At 59.8% G+C, this 18,356-nt stretch overlaps 1 protein-coding gene across 4 annotated transcripts in view; it reads left to right on the plus strand.

Moving 5' to 3' along the window:
* The window catches only part of Il4r (interleukin 4 receptor), a 33,112-nt gene extending 19,097 nt beyond the window's left edge, over positions 1-14,015 (plus strand). For all 4 annotated transcript variants that reach the window (XM_026392096.2, XM_026392097.2, XM_026392098.2 and 1 more), the window contains exons 4-10: positions 266-417; positions 2,326-2,477; positions 6,678-6,834; positions 7,898-7,997; positions 9,412-9,490; positions 10,954-11,003; positions 11,740-14,015. In XM_026392096.2, the coding sequence (XP_026247881.2) occupies positions 266-417; positions 2,326-2,477; positions 6,678-6,834; positions 7,898-7,997; positions 9,412-9,490; positions 10,954-11,003; positions 11,740-13,228 (2,179 nt within the window). In that variant the 3' untranslated portion in view covers positions 13,229-14,015. The remainder of the gene's footprint in view (positions 1-265; positions 418-2,325; positions 2,478-6,677; positions 6,835-7,897; positions 7,998-9,411; positions 9,491-10,953; positions 11,004-11,739) is intronic.
* Positions 14,016-18,356: the final 4,341 nt, after the last annotated feature.

Consider the following 18,356-nt stretch of genomic DNA (forward strand, 5'->3'; position numbering starts at 1 on the left):
GTAAGCCCTGGCGGGGCTGGGGCTGGGGCTGGGGCTGGGGACCGAGGAGGTGCCCAGAGGGCTCTCCATGGTGGGGGGTGGAGGGCTGGAGGCAGCACGGAAGGCCACTCTGGTCCCCTGCTCCCACCGCACCCTGGCTGCTCAAGAGCCCCCGGACCCAGTCCTCCAGTCAGGGTGGGGGGAAGCTGGAGGAGCACCTGTTTCCTTGACGTCCTGGGGACATCTGCGGGTCCCAGCCAGCCTCACTCAGCACCTGCGTCTGCAGGAACCGCACGTGCATCCCCGAGAACAGCGCAGGCGCAACGTGCGTGTGCACCATGCCCATGGACGACCTGGTCAAAGTGGACACCTACCAGCTGGTCCTGTGGGCCGGGAGGCAGCGGGTGTGGCACAGCCTCTTCAAGCCCAGCGACCACGGTGAGGGGCCGGGAGGGGAAGGCACTGGTGTCCTGCCGCTGGCCGGCTCCAGGGCAGAAGGTGACCCAAGAGGTTCCTGTGTCCCTCCAACCCTGGTGGGGTTCCTGTCCCTTCCTGGACCTCAGTCCTGCTGTCTTGGAAATGAGGCTGGGCTCAGTGACAATGGGGTGGCTCAGCTATGCCACCCCTGGCATTTAAGGGCCCGGGAAGGCATGCTGACACCAGGCCCAGCCACAGAGCACATGCCTGCTGCAGATCACAAAAGGAGCTGGGAACAGTGCTTCCCCTCTCTGTAGAGTGTTCATGGAAAGCTGATCTTACCCCGGTCCCCAGAGTCCCCAGAGTCCCTGCAGCAATTCTCCCAGGAGTTTGTTTCTGTGTTGTTTAAGGAGGATTTTAAAGCAGGAATTTATTGCTGTGTGACCTGGGGCAAGTCACAATACCTCTCCGAGTCTCAGTTTCCAAAAAAGATTTATTATCCCCTTTTGATAATAAATTAGATTGTCATATTGCAATATGACAGAAAGAAGGTGAGCGACCCTCCTTAAATCGCACAGCTTCTCAGCAGAAGAGAGAGTACCGAAGGCCAGGTCTCTCAAGACTTGATCTTTTTCCATCAATGAGTCTTTGGTTGTTTTTTTTTTTTTTTTTTAATTGATCCATTTAAAAGCTTTTGTTTTTGTTCTTTGGGTTTTTTAATTGTACCCTTTATTTTTACAGAACATTATCATTATGCACAACAGTGGCTTTCATTGTCCATCTGTGCTTCCTGAAGTCCTGCTCATGGGTGGTGGCCCCCAGGTTATTGGGATTACCTCCTGCAGGAACTCCAAAGTCAATCTTAGAACCTGGGGGTGAACATCTGATGGGGCTACACCACTCCTTGGTGTTCACCCTAAAGAATGAAAGCCATCGAACCTCAGTGAGGCACACGGCCCATGTTGACAGCAGCACCGTTCCCCACAGTGGAACAGCCCAGGTGTCCCTCACCTGTCCCCGGGTGAAGGGATAGAGACAACGTGGTCTGTATCCACAGTGGGGTTTTTATCAGCCCTTAATAAAAATGAAATCACGGAATCTGTGGGAAAATAGGTGGAATTTGAGAACTTTGAGGGAAATAAGCCAAACCCCAAGGGTCGACTGTGTTCTCAAGAGTGGAAAATGAAAAAGAAAGATGGGGGCTCTGGTGGCCATGGGAGGGAGATCAGCAGAGGGCAGGAGAGACATGGGGAGAAGGGAGGGGATGGGGAGGTGCGGGGGAACGGTGTGGGACGGGGTAGATTGTCAGATTGCATTCACGTAGGAATATATGGCAAGGAACCTCACCATTATGTACTGCGATAATGCACCCACAAAAATATGAAAAGAAAAAATGCAAAATAAATGTGAATTTTTAAAAAAAGAAAGAAACTGAGGCTGAGGCTCCGAGGTAGAGCACTTACCTCGCATGCACCAGGCCCGGGTTCCCCCTCGTGGTGGCCAGAATCATGATGAGCAGGTGCAGATGGGATTGTTGGTCTCCAGGCCTATCTATACCTGCGATCTCATGGATGGGATCACCCAAGAGGAGGCCGTTTTGTAACAGGCAACTCAGGATGAAGCCACCTACTCAGTAAATAATAGTACAGATGTGGCCACGCTGTGCAGGGTCAAAGTGGCAGAGCCATCTGGGTCTGCCCCGTCGGTAGAAAGGTAGTTAATAACTACTAAAGTGCCACGTGGCGTTTTAGCAGCGTGGTCGCTGCTCTTCCGATGACCCTTCTCTGTCTGGCTTTCGGTCTGTGGGGCACCTGCCGTCCAGCGAGCAGAGAAGCAGCCGCCGAAAGCTCCCATTGGCCGGCGGCCGGGCGGGGGCGGGGCCTCGCATCCCCGGACACGCCCCTCACGCAGGTCCCGCTTCTCCCGCAGTGAAACCCCGGGCGCCCGAGAACCTCACGGTTCACACCAGCGACCACGACACGAAGCTGCTGACGTGGAGCAATCCGTACCCTCCAGGGAGCACGCTGTACAGGGAGCTCACCTACCTGGTCAACATTTCGAATGAAAACGACCCTGCGGAGGTGAGTGAGCTCGCGATGGGCTTCTCGCGACCTCCTGGGCACCCCGAGGGCTGACAGAGACCCGGGCTCTGGAGCTGGGAGCTGGGGACGGGGCCTGGAACTGGACCCCAATCCCAGGACCTAGAGACCCAGCTCTGCCCTGTTCTCCCTGGTCCCTCACCCGCAAGGGGCAGAAAAGGGGCCTTATTGTGGCTCTCTGCCCCTCAGCTGTCTCAGAAGGGCCACATCTGTGTCTCCCAGTAGCAGAGGGAGGCAGGAGATGGCAGGTGGTCATCGCCACACTCTTCAATAGCCCGAGTCCCTGAGCGAGACTGTCACTCATGACCTGGGCTCATGTCATGCAGAGGAACAAGTCTCCCTGGGGTGGCTTTGGTCATCAGCTTCCCTTTTAACAAGAGGAGGAGGCTGCAGGCTTAGACTCTGTCCCCAGAAGTCCAGACAGCCAGATCAGTGTCCTTGCTGGGCCCTCAGGTGAGTGATCCTGGCCGCCAGCCCAGCGGTGGAGAGCGGTTCCTGTTAAAACCCACGCATCGAGCTGGGCTATAGCTAGGTTGGTAGGGTGCTTGCCTTGAATGCCCAAGGTGGTGGGTTCCATCCCCAGCTCCGCAAAACCAAAACAAAACGGAAAACATTTTGAGGGCTGGGGATGAAGTTCAGTGGCAGAGCACTTGTGTGGCTAGTGCAGGACCTTGGATTGGATCCCCAGCACTGTGAGATAAAATAACACAGGTACGGACCCCAGGTCAGCTCCCGTCACTGGCTCCTCCCTCTGGCCAAGTCAGGGCGGTAGCTGGGGACTGATTCTGTGTCTTGGGTCTGGGCACTTGGCACTGGGCCAGGATGTGGGGGAGGAGCAGGAGGGGGCAGCTGGGCCACACAGCAGAGGCTTGGAGAGCAGGGGATGTGCCGATGCTCAGAAGGGACAGGTTGGGTTTGGTCAGTAAAGTGTCCTCCCATGTCTAGACCTGTGCAAGGTTTACTGAGAGTCCAGGGAATGGGCTAGGTGGGCTGCCGGGCAGGGAGGGAAGTTTGACCTCTGGAGGACAAAGAAATGCTACCTGTTGACTTATTTCTAGGGCCACCTTCAGGCACAGCTGGATCCAGGACCCTTCTTTATTCTGTGTTGACCTCGCCTTTAGGCAGGCTCTTCCACTGTGGAGTGCCCCAAGGCCTCTAGCCAGAAGCCATGGTGGGAAAAGTGCTTCTGGATTGTCCCCCTCCAGGAGTCCCGGGAAGATCTCAGGGATGATGTTCACTGGTCTGGCTTGCATCTTGTGTCAGGCTCTGAACCAATCACTGTGCGTGAGAGGAGGGAGGTGCAGGCGGAGTGCTCTGATTGGCCACGGCAGAGACAGAAAGATGAAATCCAGCTTCTGCTGTTGGCGGGGCAGACTCTACAGAGCCGCTCCATCCCCCATCCTCTTCCCAAGGACACAGCCGCACCTAAAGACTTGAGTTGCTAGCTAGAGCTGGTCACGTGCTCCCCTCTAACCAGCCATGGGCCATGGCTTGGGGTCAACCCTGGAGCTGGGGACAGTTTACCTTCCTGGATCGATCGCTGAGTGTCTAAACCCAATGGCACAGATTCTGGGCAGGGGTCCAGCTGTGTCTGCCGCCCGCGGCTGCGGCCAGGTGGGATGAAGTCCGAGATGCTAGAACTTTGCCGTGGACTTTGCAGGATGGAGTTAGTCCATCATCCCGGAGGATCCAGCCCAGGCTGTGTCCGGGGAGGGAATGGGGCCTGGGCACTTAGGGACGCGCAGGAGTGTCCTAGAGAGAGGGAAAGAAGCTTAGCCAGGTGGAGGGGACTGCAGGAGAGATTCGGAGCCAGGAAAACTCATGACGTCTGTGGGTTGAGCCCCGGGGCTGCAGGGTCTGGGGTCAGGGCTTTGCAGGGAGCAAGCAGATTAGGCCACCCGTCTGTTTGCACCTATGAAAACGTACTCTGTGTCCCCGAGCGGCAGGTGGCACATGTTATGCCGTGAACGCCCATCGGTGGGCAGGTGCGGCCTTCCCCCCTTGCCTGCCCCCCCACCCCCCGGACACGGCAGAGCAAGGACGTGACCCCCAGAGCCCATGGTCTTTGTCCTGCCCCGGATGTTTCTGACCTTTTTATTCAAAAACAAACCAACCACAAGCTCTTCTTTGGAAGCCCTGGCATCTGTTTGGTTTCTTGGTAAAACACTTCTCAGTGCCCTGCTCCTCTCCAGGCTGTGGGACTCCTTTGGTGACATAACCTGGCGGTGGCTTCTTGCTCACTCCAGAAAGAGGGAGAAAGGGGAGAGCATCCTCCCCCGCCCCCTCCTCTCCCCCGCCCAGCCCTGCCCCCCAGCCCTGCCCCCCAGCTCTGCGCCCCAGCCCTGCCCCCCAGCCCTGCCCCCCAGCTCTGCGCCCCAGCCTCTCCAGCAGCCCTGAGCCCGGCTTGTTGTGAAATCCCACCGTGGCTCACCCTGCGTCCCAGGGTCTCCCCAAACTCACAAACAGAGGCCGAGCCTCCAGGAATGGGACCTGAGTGGGGAGAGGGCGCGTGGGTCTGGGTCCCGCAGGGAAGCGAGTTCCGAGCAGAGGGTCCGGACAGCCCCCTTCCTTCAGAATGGATCGTGAACACACTTTAATTTTGCTCCCCACGTTTGAAGCTTTTTAGGGGGACAGGACTAAAAGTAATATTTACATCAAGTGAAAATTCACCTGGCACGGAAATATGGGTCTCGCCCACCCCAGCCTCTGGGCCGCTGTCGTCTGGCCGGGAAGGGGAGGGGACTGACTGCAGGATGGGGCCAACAGGTGGAGAATCTTTCTGGAAAGGATTTACGGCTGCCCAGGTGGAGGCTGCACGTTCACTCTTGGGTTTCTTGGGTTCCATATGCTGCGGTACCGCGTCCCTATCAACGTAGCGGGGCTCAGGCACGAGCTCCCACGTTTTCAATTCTGCAAATGTTTTAATGAAATTGACACAGGTGCCTTAGACTAGGCTGGCGATCACCGGGCGTGGTGGCTCACGCCTGCAGTCCCAGCGACTCGGAGGCTGAGGCAGGAGGATTGCAAGTTCAAGGCCAGTCTCAGTAATACAGCAAGACCCTGTCCCCAAATCAAAAACAGAAAGGGCTGGAGATGTGGCTCCGTGGTAGAGCACCCCTGGGTTCAATGCCCAGTAGCAAAAGCAAATAAATAAAAAGATCTAGAACTTTAGATCCTCCTTCTGTAATTTTGCATGCCTGTGGAATACCTATGTCTGTTTTTTCAAATGCTTCAATTGTTCACCTGTTATTGGGGCAAAGTGCTTCTCAGAAGGTCAGAACTCTAAAAAGGTGATATTTGTTTCAAGTTTGTTTGGGGTTTTGGTTTTCTGGGTGGTGCGGGGGATTGAACCCGGGGCCTCAGGTGTGCTAGGCAAGTGCTCTGCCTCGGAGCTACACCCCCAGCCCTGGGTTTAGGTTTTCCTACGTGCCCCACATCTGGGATGATGGCTAATGGGCTAATGGTTTAGGAGGTCCGTTTTTGTGGGGCAGGAGCTGGGTTCTCTGCTTTCGGGCATTGGCTGTGGTTTCAGCCGAGGCTCGACTGGGGAAGGACAGCTCCCAAGCTCCTGTGACATGGGTGGCGTCCAGCTCCTTGCCGGCTGTGGGCCAGAGAGGCTTGGTGTTGTTTGGAGGAGCCCTGAGCCCCTGCCCTTGTGGCCTTTCCAAAGCCATCGAGCCGGAGAGAGTTCCTAGTTAGCTGGATGTTACTGTCACATACGGGCAGCCACATCCTGTCCCCTTCTCGGGATTCATGTCACAGGTGCTGTGCAAGACAATGACTTCCTGGTCCCCGGGGGCATCTGAGCCTGGCTGTCATGGTCCCTGGGCCCCCTCTCTTTGTTAGAAAAGAAGAGGTGCCTGGCTCACTCCGCAGAGGTCTAGGTGGTCACTTCCCAGCAGGGCTAGTTTGGTCAAGGCCTGGCCCATGGTTAGGGGGTGCACGGCCCCTCCCCGGGTGTCAGACACTGTGGCTTCCTGGGCTCCTGCCCCATGCAGATGCTCATCCCCGTGAACCCACTGAATCCCAGCCGCTGGGGAGTGGGCACGTTTTCATTATCAACCCATTACCCCTGCCCAGGCCAGGGGCTCTTCCGCCTAGCAGACGGGCTGAGGTCAGCGGGGAGGGACGGCGCCCCTCCCCGCCTTGGTGGCGCGCTGACATCTCCCTTTCCTCCACCAGTTCATCATCTACAATGTGACCTACATGGAACCCACTCTCCGCCTCGCAGCCAGCACCCTGAAGTCCGGGGTCTCCTACCAGGTGCGGGTGAGAGCCTGGACCAAGAGCTACAACGGCACCTGGAGCGATTGGAGCCCCAGCGCTCAGTGGCACAACTGTGAGTATGGGGGTCTGGAGCACCTGGAATCTCCACACCCCACTTTTACTCTGTGGCCAGAAACTCCCCCCTGGCTCTTCATATCCTGGGGTGCGTCTAACTGCATGCCACCGAATCGCCCACGGACAGCGTATCAGTCAGGATCGGTAGGTCCAGCTGCAGTAACAAATAAGCCCACGGTTTCCATAGCCGAACACCACAGACACATACTTGCTCCCATTAGAGTCCAGTGCAAAGGTTGCTGTTTTCTGAGCTCTGTAGGCAGCATTGGCTTCGCATCTGTCTCCAGTGACCAACCCAGGGTCAGCCACACAGCTGGGGCTTGGGAAAGTTGGGTTGTTTGGATTCTCCTATTGATCTGGGGAGGGAAAGGGCAATATAGAGCAAATATACAAAGTGCTGGACACTCTTTAATTATTTCAACAAATATTTACTGAGCTCCTGCTGTGTGGCCAGCCCCAGGCTAGATGCTGGGGGTAACATGGTAACAACAAAGCAGAGGGGAAATTCCTGCTCTTGAGGAGTGTTTTTGGAGGTGGAGACGAAAAGTAAACAAAGAAATAAGTCAGAGTCAGACGACAGGAAGACATAAAACAGCAATTTTTTGCACTGGACTGTAATGGGAGCAAGTATGTGTCTGTGGTGCTCGGCTATGGAAACCGTGGGCTTATTTGTTACTGCAGCTGGACCTACCGATCCTGACTGATACACTGTCAGGGGAGGGGACGGTGGTAGAGAGGGAGTGGGGAGAAGGTGAAGATGACATGAATTTGAGCTTTGAGCTCAGGCATCCCTGCTCCAGTTGGTGCACTCAGCTCTACTTCCAGAGAGGAGCAAGTTCAAGGTCACCAGGTGGCACTGAGCTTCAGAGGAGCAAAGAGGAGCAAATGTGACCGTGGGCTCAAGGGGACAGTAGCTGGCAGTGAGACAGGAGGGGCTTTGGGCAGCCAGATCATAGAGGGTCTGGGAGGAGGGTCCCCAGGTCTCTGTCCCCCACCCTGGGAAGCAGGGCCAGGCTGGCCCCGGAGCGACACGGGCTCACGGCTGTGCTCCCCTCTTGCAGATTACCAGCCACCTCTGGTGCAGCGCCTGCCGATGGGCGTGGGCATCTCCTGCCTGGTCATCATGGCCATCTGCCTGTCCTGCTATTACAGCGTCACCAAGTGAGTGCCACGCTTTAGCCACGGTGCCGCCGGCCAGCCAGGGGGTGGGGATGGCCCTTCTGTTCACCTGGCCCTTTCATGAAACCATCTCTGTTTATTGAGCAGCTACTATGCCCCAGCCCCCGAGACGAGACCTGGGAACAGGGCCAACGAGGACCCTGTGTTCCTAAAACCTGGGTCATCCCCGCTGCAGGCCAATCTATGAGCGTCCACAGTACAGGGACCCTGAAGGAAATAGACGGAGGGGGACAGAGAGATGTTCCGTGTGCTCCTGGGGTGGGGCACTTGAGCTGCATCTGACTGGGGAGAAGGAGGCGTCTCGGGCAGCAGGGGACTTGGTGGCACCAGGGAGATGGAGCCGTCCCCTGCCCCCTTATTCCGCTGGGTGCCTGGGCTCTGGTCCAGCTACTGGGGCACGTGGCAGGAGCCAGGAGAGCGGAGACAGTGGTCCTGGAGGAGTCAGGGACTCATGTCGGTATCCCAGAGTGGCACCTGGTGGCGGGTGACAGTGAGTCTGAGGGCGTAAGCACCCACCTGGGAAGCCCACCCTCGCCCCGGAGGGGGCTGGGAGGAAAGTGGGGAAGCTTGTTTGCAGTGAGTTCTCTTTGTGGGTCACGGAGCCTCTGAGCCTCTGAGCCTCGGTCCTCCCCGCTCTGAAATGGAACTAGCAAGCCGTCCCCCCCATAAGGTCCAGGTGGCGGAGAGGAGTCCACCCTTGGGTGGGCATATAGGTGTACGGGACATCAAGTCCCCTCCATGTCTTATCACTGATGCCTCCAAGAGGCCCAGGGCTGGCCTCTGCTCTGTGAGCCTCAGTGTCCCCAATGCCCATGTCCCTCCCAGTCCCCACTCACCGTCCCCCTCCAGGCTCTGGGCAGTGCTTTGGAGGCACGGGGCATGTTTTCCACCTGAGCCTTTGCACCCTCCATGCCCCCACCTGGAAAGCCAGTTGCCCAGATGTCACCAGGGCTCCTCCCAGACGTCCCTGGGCGCCCGGCTAGGTGAGGGGTATGTAGTAGATGCTCAATAAACACACGCTGGCTCCAGACGTGGACCGTCCTTCCCCGTGACAGTGCACTGGGACTCCAGACAGAGGCAGGAAGAGGGGGAGACGCGGTCTCCTGGGGCCACTTCACACCCCCCTACAGCTTGCCCTCACAGGAAGCTCAGAGCCCGCTCTCTGCAGCTTGAGTCTATCCTGGTTCTCTGGGGCCTCGTCTCCTTGTCTGGGGAAGGGGTGAGCAGCAGGACCCGTCTCACGGGGTCACCGTGAGGATCCCGCGGAGCAACACCCGGGAACCCCTCGGCCCGGTCCCCACGGCGTCCTAAGGATCAGAGGACGGGGTGGTTGTCGTGAGCGGAGCGTTAACCGGCCCGTGGTCGGAGGCCAACAGCTTTTCCTCTTGTCTCTCAGGATCAAGAAAGAGTGGTGGGACCAGATCCCCAACCCGGCCCGCAGCCCCCTCATGGCCATTGTCATCCAGGACTCCCAGGTAGCCGAGCGTGGGGGGCTTCAGACCTGGGTGGCTGGGAACGTGGCTCCGCTCACCTGCGAGGCCAAGGACATGCCCTGGCTTTGGGGAAGGCAGGGGGACGGGTCAGCAGCCGCTGCAGGGGAGGGTGATGGAGGGCTTAGTGCCATCCAGAGACTTCCTGTCCCCTCCCCTTAGCTCCCGGGGCTACGGTTCCAGTCTGGGGTGGCCCCTCTGGGGTTGGTCTCTTAGCCTGGGTCATTTCTATATATATCACTGCCCGGGCCAGGGCCAGTACAAAACAGGAGAGGGCAGAGCTGGGCACAGTGGCGCACACCTGTAACCCAGCAGCTCCGGAGGCTGAGGCAGGAGGATCGCAAATCTGAGGCCAGCCTCAGCAACTTAGTGAGGTCCTAAGCAACTAAGTGAGACCCTGTCTTGAAATAAAAAATAAAAAGGACTGGGGGTGTGGCTCAGTGGTCAAGCACCCCTCTAAGAGGTGGGGAACGGAAGCTGGCAGACTTTCTGTGCCTTCCTCTTAAGACCGGGAAGCTGCCCAAAGCATCAGCACGTCTCAGTTCTCGTTGGCCCGAAGCCCTGCCCTTTCCTCACTCGGGCCCCAGGAAGCAGTGGAGAGTTTGAGCCCCGCAGGGCAGGGCAGGGGCAGCTCCCCGATCATGGATTTGGCCGAGTGGTATCAGGTTCCCTAGGATGGAGGGGGACGAGGGCCTCTCTAGATTCTTCAGAGACCCTAGTGGGCTTGAGTCCACTGGCGCTGGCTTGGGTCCCAGCCCTGCCACTCAGCTGCAGTGAGGAGGAGCAGGTTGCTGAACTTGAGCCTCAGGTTCCCCCGAGGGCTGTGACGTGTTCACCTGTTCAGCTGGTGAGGGATCCACTGAGAAGCCCACGCCAGGTGCCCGATACAAATGCCGTTGGTGTATCCGTCAGCTGTTGCTGCATAACAAATGACCCCCAGACCCAGAGGTCGCAATGGCCACCGTTTACATACTCCTGCCTCTGCAGGTTGGCGGTTGGGGCTGGGCTGGAACTCATTCAGGGGTCCAGTGGCTGGTGACCATCCCTTGCGGAGTGGGGGAGTAACTATGCCATGTGCCACTCACCCTCCAGCACAGTGGCCCAGCTCTCAAGGGTGGGAACTCACAAGGCGTCCTGGGGCCTCTGCCCAGAGCTGGCCTAGCGTCGTCCTCTGCCTCCAGTCGCTGAAGCTCATCCCAAGGCAGGCTGGACCCACGGCTGGGGCAGTGGCAGAGCTCCGCGGCCACTTCTGTCACCAGCCAGAGTCACCGTGATGATTAGGACAGCCTCAGTGGCTCCCAGGAGACCGAGGCTGAGAGCGCAGGTGACTCTGACCACCAGTGCTGGCCCCCGCCTGGTCCAAGGTCCAGACCTCTGCACCGCAGACCCCTGGGCACAGCCGTCACGGGCAGGCGGGGAGCGCTGTTCATGGTCTGTCTCTGTTCCAGGTGTCGCTGTGGGAGAGGCGGCCCCCGGCCCAGGAACCAGCCAAGTGCCCGTATGTACCTGACCTTGGGTCATAGCCTGTGCGGATTGGCAGGGCCAGATTCGGGACGGAGACCCCACCTTGAGGACAGAGTCCCATGCCCCCCTCACCTTGGCTTTCTCTTCCTGGTGTGGACAGGGGGCCGAGCAGGGGTGTTTGGGGGGGTGGGCTGCTTGCCAGCTAGGACCCCCAAGTCTCAGAGGCAGGACGGGCACATGCTGGACGCCCCTGGGAGAGCCCAGTCTGGCCTGAGCCAGGAGGCGGTCAGCAGCTAGGGAGGCTGCGATCACTGATTGTTCGCTTCTTTTCAAATCGCCACTCTCCAGAGCCTTCAGATAGGACAAACCTCCCTGTCCTTGCGAGCTGTCCCCGCAGGGCCTCCAGGACCCACCCAGTATCCAGGGAGCTCCTGGACCCTGCTGCAGCCCGCGGACCCCACATGCGATCTCACTGTGGTGGCTCAGGCTGTGGTCTGCCTTCTCAACGTCCCTGTCCCCTTTAGGAACTTTCCCTGAGTCCATAGACCCAGTGTGACCAGGTGCTGGGCTCTGAGCTGGGCCCCGGGGATCCCGCAGTTAGACGGGCCCTGCCCTCCAGGGTTCCCAGTCCAGCCGTGGAGCCCGACTGCTAAGCCTGGAGGTGTGCGTGCGGCCCGCGGGGTCAGTCAGGGGTGATTTCCGCTGGGCTTTGAAGGATGAATAGGAGTTGGCCAAGGGCCACTGACCCTGACCCAGCTGCTCCCTTGCAGACACTGGAAGACGTGCCTGGCCAAGCTGCTGCCCTGTCTGCTGGAGCATGACGTGAAGAGGGACGAGGAGCCCAAGGCTGCACCGGGTGGGCCTCTCCCTGGCCCTGAGAAACCCCCGTGGCGCCCCGTGGTCCTCCGGCCGGAGAACATCAGCGTGGCCCCGTGCGTGGAGCTGCGGGAGGCCCCGGTGGAGCGTGGCGAGGAGGCGGAGGAGGAGGAGAAGGCCAGTGCCTGCCCGTCCCCCGAGCACAGCAGGGGCTTCCAGGGGGGCCGCGAGGGCATCATGGTCAGGCTGACAGAGAGCCTGTTTCTGGACCTTCTGGGAGCACAGGATGGGGACTGTCACCAGCGGGACTTGTGCTGCCTCCCACCTCCAGGAGGGGACAGTGCTCTCCCCAGTGTGGGGCCTGAGGGGGCCGCTTCTGAGGACCAGGGGCCACCTTTCCACCCAGAGCCGGCTCCTCCGGCCAGTACCAGCCAGGGCCCGGCCAGCCCGGGCTGCTCCGAGGGGACCCTGGTCATCGCAGACAACCCTGCCTACCGCAGCCTGCAGAGCCAGGCGCCGGACCCAGACGCACAGCTGGCTGGGTGCCCTGCCTCCCAGGGGCCCCGTGTCCCCCGGCCCCCAGCGCCCCCCACCGAGCTCCAGCCCGAGCTGGAGACCTGGGAGCAGATCCTTCGCCAGAGCGTCCTGCAGCACGGGGCGGCCGCGGCGCCCGCCTCGGCCCCCAGCAGCGGCTACCGGGAGTTCACGCAGGCGGTGGGGCAGGGCAGCGCCCAGGACAGCGGGCCGGCGGGCTCCGGCCCCTCTGGAGAAGCCGGGTACAGGGCCTTCTCCAGCCTGCTCACTCCCAGTGTCCCCTGCACGGGGACAGCAGGACTTGGGGCTGGCAGCGGGGACGGGGGCTACAAGCCCTTCCAGAACCTGGTTCCTGGCTTCCCCGGGGCCCCGGCTCTGCTGACCGTGCCCCTGTTCACCTTTGGACTGGACATGGAGCCACCACACGGCCCCCAAAACTCACTCCTCCCAAGCCCCCTCTTCGGGCAGCTTGGCCTAGAGCCGGCGGTCAAGGGAGAGGACGGGCAGAAGCCCCTGCTGCCCCCAGAGCAGGCCCCAGACCCCCTCCGGGATGACCTGGGCAGTGGCATTGTCTACTCGGCCCTCACCTGCCACCTGTGTGGCCACCTGAAGCAGCACCAAGGCCAGGAGGGCGGTGGCCAGGCCCACGTGGTGGCCAGCGCCTGCTGTGGTTGTCATTGTGGAGACAGGTCGTCACCCCCAGGGAGCCCCATGGGGGCCTTGGACCCCCGGCCAGGTGGGCTCCCGCTGGAGGCCCACCTCGCTCCAGCACCCCAGGGACCCTTGGGTGCCTTAGAGGAAAGCAAGTCCTCACTGTCCTTCCAGGCCCCATGCCCAGCCCCCTGCAGTGCTCCAGGCTCAAGTGAGACCCCCAGAGTGGCCCTGGTCTCCATGGGGCCCTCCTCCTGAGGCTTTCCTGGGTCTCCGCCCTCCTGATGCAGAGTCTGTGGGTGGGATCTCGGCCCGCGCTGGCCTGGGAAATGCAGCCCAGCGGGCAGATTACCAGAGCTTCCGAGATCTGTGAAGGAAGGAAGCCGTGAACCTGGCCTAACTGAGGCTGCAGAGACGTCTGGACTCTTCCCCTGGCACCCTCTGGACTCAGCCCGTGCACTGAGTGGAAGGCCTGGGGCAGCTGTCCCCAGGCAGCACTTACGGGGCCTGAGAGTTCCCAGGAGCTGGCTGCCTGTCCGGGCTTCTCGGCAGCCTGGCTGGCCCTGGCCTGCCCAGGGCACTGTGTCCGCCACCCTGTGCTGCCCCAGCTCACTGAATTGGAAGCCGAGCCCAGAATCAGGCAAACCAAGGAGGGAAGGCTTGGGAGGCCTTGGCAACCGGTGGGGAACGAGCTGCAGGGCGCGGGTTGGGGGCCCGTCAACACAGCTGCTCTGAGTCCATAAACCGAAGTGCAGCAGCTCAGCTGCACCAGACAAGGCCAGAAACAGCCATCACCAGTAGTGACAGTCGCCGCCAGCTGCAAGCCTGGGGCAAGGGGGTCCCAGAGTACTCAAGCGGGGCGCCCTGCAGCTGGGCCGCCCTGCAGCTGGTCTCCACGGCCCCCCCAGACGCCAGCGGGCCGCCCAGCACCCGGAGCTGGGCAGTGTGCATGCCTTCAAGGTCGCCTTACCACCTGGTCTCTGCTGGGGACAGTGGAACAGGACAGGGCGGAGTTTTGTATAAATAAAGGTCCTTTATCTCTGTGTTTTTTTGTTTATTGAATAAACAGACGGCGGCACCGCGGTGGGGACTTTGGCTCTGAGCACACGGGCCCTCCCCGGGCGGAGCGGGGCTCGGGGCTAAGTGCCCGGTGGCCTTTGTTTAGGTTCCCCGGGGCGGGACCCGAGAGCAGTCAGCGGACTTAAGAAGTGATCCCGGAAACCCAGTTACGGGGGTGTTGGGGAGGGACAGAGGCGACGCGGGGCGTGACCCAGTGGACGCCCAGCCTGGGCCACGAGCGCCTCTTAGCGCATGCCCAGCGCACTGTCCGTCATCGGTGGAGGGAGGGCTGTCTGTCATCCAAAGGAGGGAAGGCGGACCCTCATTGGTGGAGGCAGGGCCGTCCGTCATTGGTGGAGGCAGGGCCGTCCGTCATTGGTGGAGGCAGGGCCGTCCGTCATTGGTGGAGGCAGGGCCGTCCGTCATTGGTGGAGGCAGGGCCGTCCGTCATTGGTGGAGGGAGGGCCGTCTGTCACTGGCGGAGGGAGGGCCGTCTGTCATCCAAGGGAGGGAAGGCCGACCCTCATTGGTGGAGGCAGGGCCGTCCGTCATTGGTGGAGGCAGGGCCGTCTGTCATCGGTGGAGGGCGGGCCGTCTGTCGCTAGCCGAGGACTGTCTCCAGGCGCCAGTTCTCCAGCAATACCAGCTGCTCTGGAGGCGGGAGGGAACTTCAGACATTGCTGGCCATGTTTGAGGCGCTCATGGCAGATGGCAACCCTGGTTGCTACACCTTTTTTTTTTTTAAAAAAAATCATTTTTTCGTTGCAGCTGGACATAATACTTTTATTTTATTTATTTTTATGTGGTGCTGAGGATCGAACCCAGGTCCTGGAACGTGCTAGGCGAGCGCTCCACCGCTGAGCCGCAACCCCAGCCCCTGTGCTACACTTTGCCAAGGCCACAGAAAGGGTTCGTGGTGGGCCTGTGGCTGGATCTTCATCATCCTGTAGGTGATCAACATTCCAAGCAGATGGAGCGATGGGGTGGGTCCCAGGGAGGCGGGCAGGGGACCTTGAGCTCCTGTGTTGCAAACACCAGCAGGAGCTGCAAAGAAAGCAAACAGAGCTCCCATACGGGGTGCTGATGGTGCCTAGGGGGGCTGTCAAGGAGGTGACATTTGACCTGAGCCCGCCGTGACCAGAAGAAGCCAGGATGAACTGGAGGGAGAACATGCTGGAGGAGGGTCAAGCACGTGCAAAGTCCCTGAAGCGTGTGAAGTGTGGCACATTCATAGTACAGAAAGATGAACTGCGGAGAAGTGAGCCAGGGATCATGGTCAGAGCATGACCCGGCCAGAGGGAGGAGTTTGTATTTTAGCAAAAATACACGTGAGTCCTACGCACTAAGAAACCCCGGTGCAATAGAAAGCAGCCTCCTGTCAATTCCCCCAATCCCACAATGAACTTAAGGTACCCCAGAACCTGGAGCCAAGGAGAAGAAGAGGAACTACTGGAAGTGTTCCCCCAATAAGGCTCCCTTCCACCTTGCAGAAGCAGAGAACGAACGTTCCTCCTGACAGCATTAACTGGGAAGGTCGAAATCCTCCTCATTCATATTTTTGCCCTAGGATAAAAAGATCCCCACCAGAATGAGCCGACTCACATCAGGGGACCCGCTGCCAGGCCTCCCAGAATTTCCTTCATCAAGGACCTTTTTAAAAATGTCCTTAAAACCTGGCCCCTGATCTCCCATTGAGTCAAGGAAGCCCCAGGGCCATGAAGCCTGGCTACTGGCTCCTCTGTCCCTGAATCCCGCCTGGGCCTCAGTTTTCTCATCTGTAAAGTAGAAAAGGGGATAAAATCTGTGGATCCCCCCACCCAGCCTGGCTGCTCAGGTGGTGAGACAAGAAGGTGCAGATGGCTTGGAAACCATAGCTTCTCCGTCCCCTGGGCCTCCTCCGGGCCTCCATGCAGGGTCTCCTGATGGCTCCCTGGCCTGCGCCTCCCTGGCCTGCGCCTCCCTGGCCTGCGCCTCCCAGGCCTGCGCCTCCCGGGCCCTCATGGCTCCCTGGCTCATGCCCACCCCTTGGTGGTGCTCCCTGGTGACTGGGACCTAGGGACAGCTCCTCCTTGAGGGGCGACTGTTGAAGCTAACAAAAGCTGAGATCCGGCGCCGGGGCCAAATGTTGGTTCAAGTCTGCAGGAAGGGAGGCTGGGGAGAGGGAGGAGCGGGGACTCTGGCTCCTCTTAGGGTCATCTTAGGGAGGGGCTTTAGAGTCCCAGGAACCCCACAGAGCTGTGGCTAGAGGGGAATGACCCAGCCCACTTCCTGTTCCCAGGGACACACACACACACACACTTGGTGAGTTTAAACTAAAGAGGCCTGAGGCTCAGGTGCCACCCCTGGTGACAGCCTCCTTGCTGGCTGGGACCCGCTGCCTAGAGGGCAGAAGAGAAAGATCTAGAAGGGAGGAAAACCAGGGGGGACTGACTGCACCCACGTGGCACCCCAAGAGCCGCGGGAGGGGGTGGCAGGTCGGGGACCCTCTCCTGGCAGCGGGGGGGGGGGGGGGGGACTGGGCAGGGTGCTAGTGGCACGGAAGGAGGCAGGAAGGTGGCCTGGTCCCCTCTGGAAGGGTCCAGCTGACTCTGGGGGGCCTCCAGCTGCCCCCTTTGGGGGTCCCTCCCAATACCACACCCCACTCCCGCTTTGACAAAGCTGGGGTCCCAGGGGGTCCCGAGTGCCTCTGCTTGGATTTCTCTTCAGCCAAAGCTCCCCTGCCCCTTTGGGATCACTGACAGCAGGTGCCAGCCTCCTCCAAGTGAGAAGCCACCGGAAACCCCGTGCCCGGGGCACCTGGCCCCCGTGGGCGGCTGGGTTTGGAGAAGTCCCTCCCTGACATCCTGTGCACAACCCTCTGGCATTATTTTCCCACGGAGGTTATTAATTAAAAAAACCAAAAAAAAGGGAGAAAAAAACCCAGCGCCTTCTCGAGCCCCCGCTGCAGGGGCGGCCTGACCTCACCCGGTGCCGTCAGGGCCCCAGGTTCCCGCGTGGGACTTGCCCGTGATGTCAGGGGTAAGTCACACAGTCACCAGCTTTTGTGTCCCGTGCGGCCCGGAGGGGCGGGGCGCGCCCTCTGCCACGTGGGACCCTGGGCCTCCTCCAGTTCGGAGCTGTGTGACCAGGCGCCAGGTACTTCACCTCTCTGGGCTTCAGTTTCCTCCCAGATAGGAAAGGAGGGAGGCCCGCGGCGGTGGCGTGGGAAGCACAGGGCCGATTGGGACACCAGGTGCTCTGGTTTAGCCCCATGGTTCCCAGCAGGTCACTCGGCCCTGGGCTCCGATGTCACCGGCTCCCACCGATGGCCACAGAAAAGCCTCCGGAAAAGCGCCCCAGAGCTCGGCTGCTTGACTCCTGCTGCCCCCTGGCGGCCCACGTGGGCCCCTGCGCCCGTCTTCATCGCAGCTGCTCCAGGTCCCGCGGGGGGCGGGGAACCGGGCCGCAGAGACCCCACCCACCTAACCCCACCTTCCTCCTTCCTTCCTCCTCCCACAACCCCGCCAGCCCCCCAAAGGAGAGCCTGAGGACTACTAGGCATCAGGGGGCGCCAAGGGCCAGCTGTGTGGCACCGGGCCAGTGGGCGACCTCTCTGTGCTGGCTTCATCTGTAAAGTGGGGAAAATTATAGTATCTCCATGGAGACGTTGTGGGGGGAGTGGACTACGTTCGCGCAGGCGAGGCCCTCAGGGGCATGCCTGCCCACGCCAGTGCCGCCCAGTGCTGCTGACCTTCTGGATGGAATACCCAAGGCGCTGTGTGTGTGGGGGGGGGGGGGTATAAATCACGGTCAAATTTAATGTTACTTTCCTATGAAAAGGACAAAGAAGCTGGGCCTGGTGGTGCATGCTTGTCATCCCAGGGGCTCAGGAGGCTGAGACAGGAGGATCGCAAGTTCAAAGCCAGCCTCAGCCATAGCGAGGCCCTAAGCAACTCAGTGAGACCCTGTCTCTAAATACAATACAAAATAGGGCTGGGGATGGGGCTCAGGGGTCGAGTGCCCCTGAGTTCAATCCCTGGCACCAAAAAAGAAAAAAGAAAAAGATAATAATAATAACAATAATAATAATAATAATTTTTTTTAAAAAGACAGAACCACAGAAATCCAAGAGGAAAAAAAATCGCCCCGCCCACACCATTCGGTATATTGCGCGTGCGCAGTTCCAGTTGGCTAGGGCTGGGCTTGTGTTTCTTCTTCTTTTCTCTGGACCCAGGATCACTTAACTGAGCCACGTCCCCGGCCCTTTTTATTTTTTATTTAGAGACAGGGCCTCGCTAAGTTGCCAAGGTTGGCCTCAAACTTGTGATCCTCCTGCCTCGGCCTCTCA

The sequence above is a fragment of the Urocitellus parryii genome, chromosome 9, assembly GCF_045843805.1.
Source record: "Urocitellus parryii isolate mUroPar1 chromosome 9, mUroPar1.hap1, whole genome shotgun sequence".
NCBI classification, from domain to species: domain Eukaryota; kingdom Metazoa; phylum Chordata; class Mammalia; order Rodentia; family Sciuridae; genus Urocitellus; species Urocitellus parryii.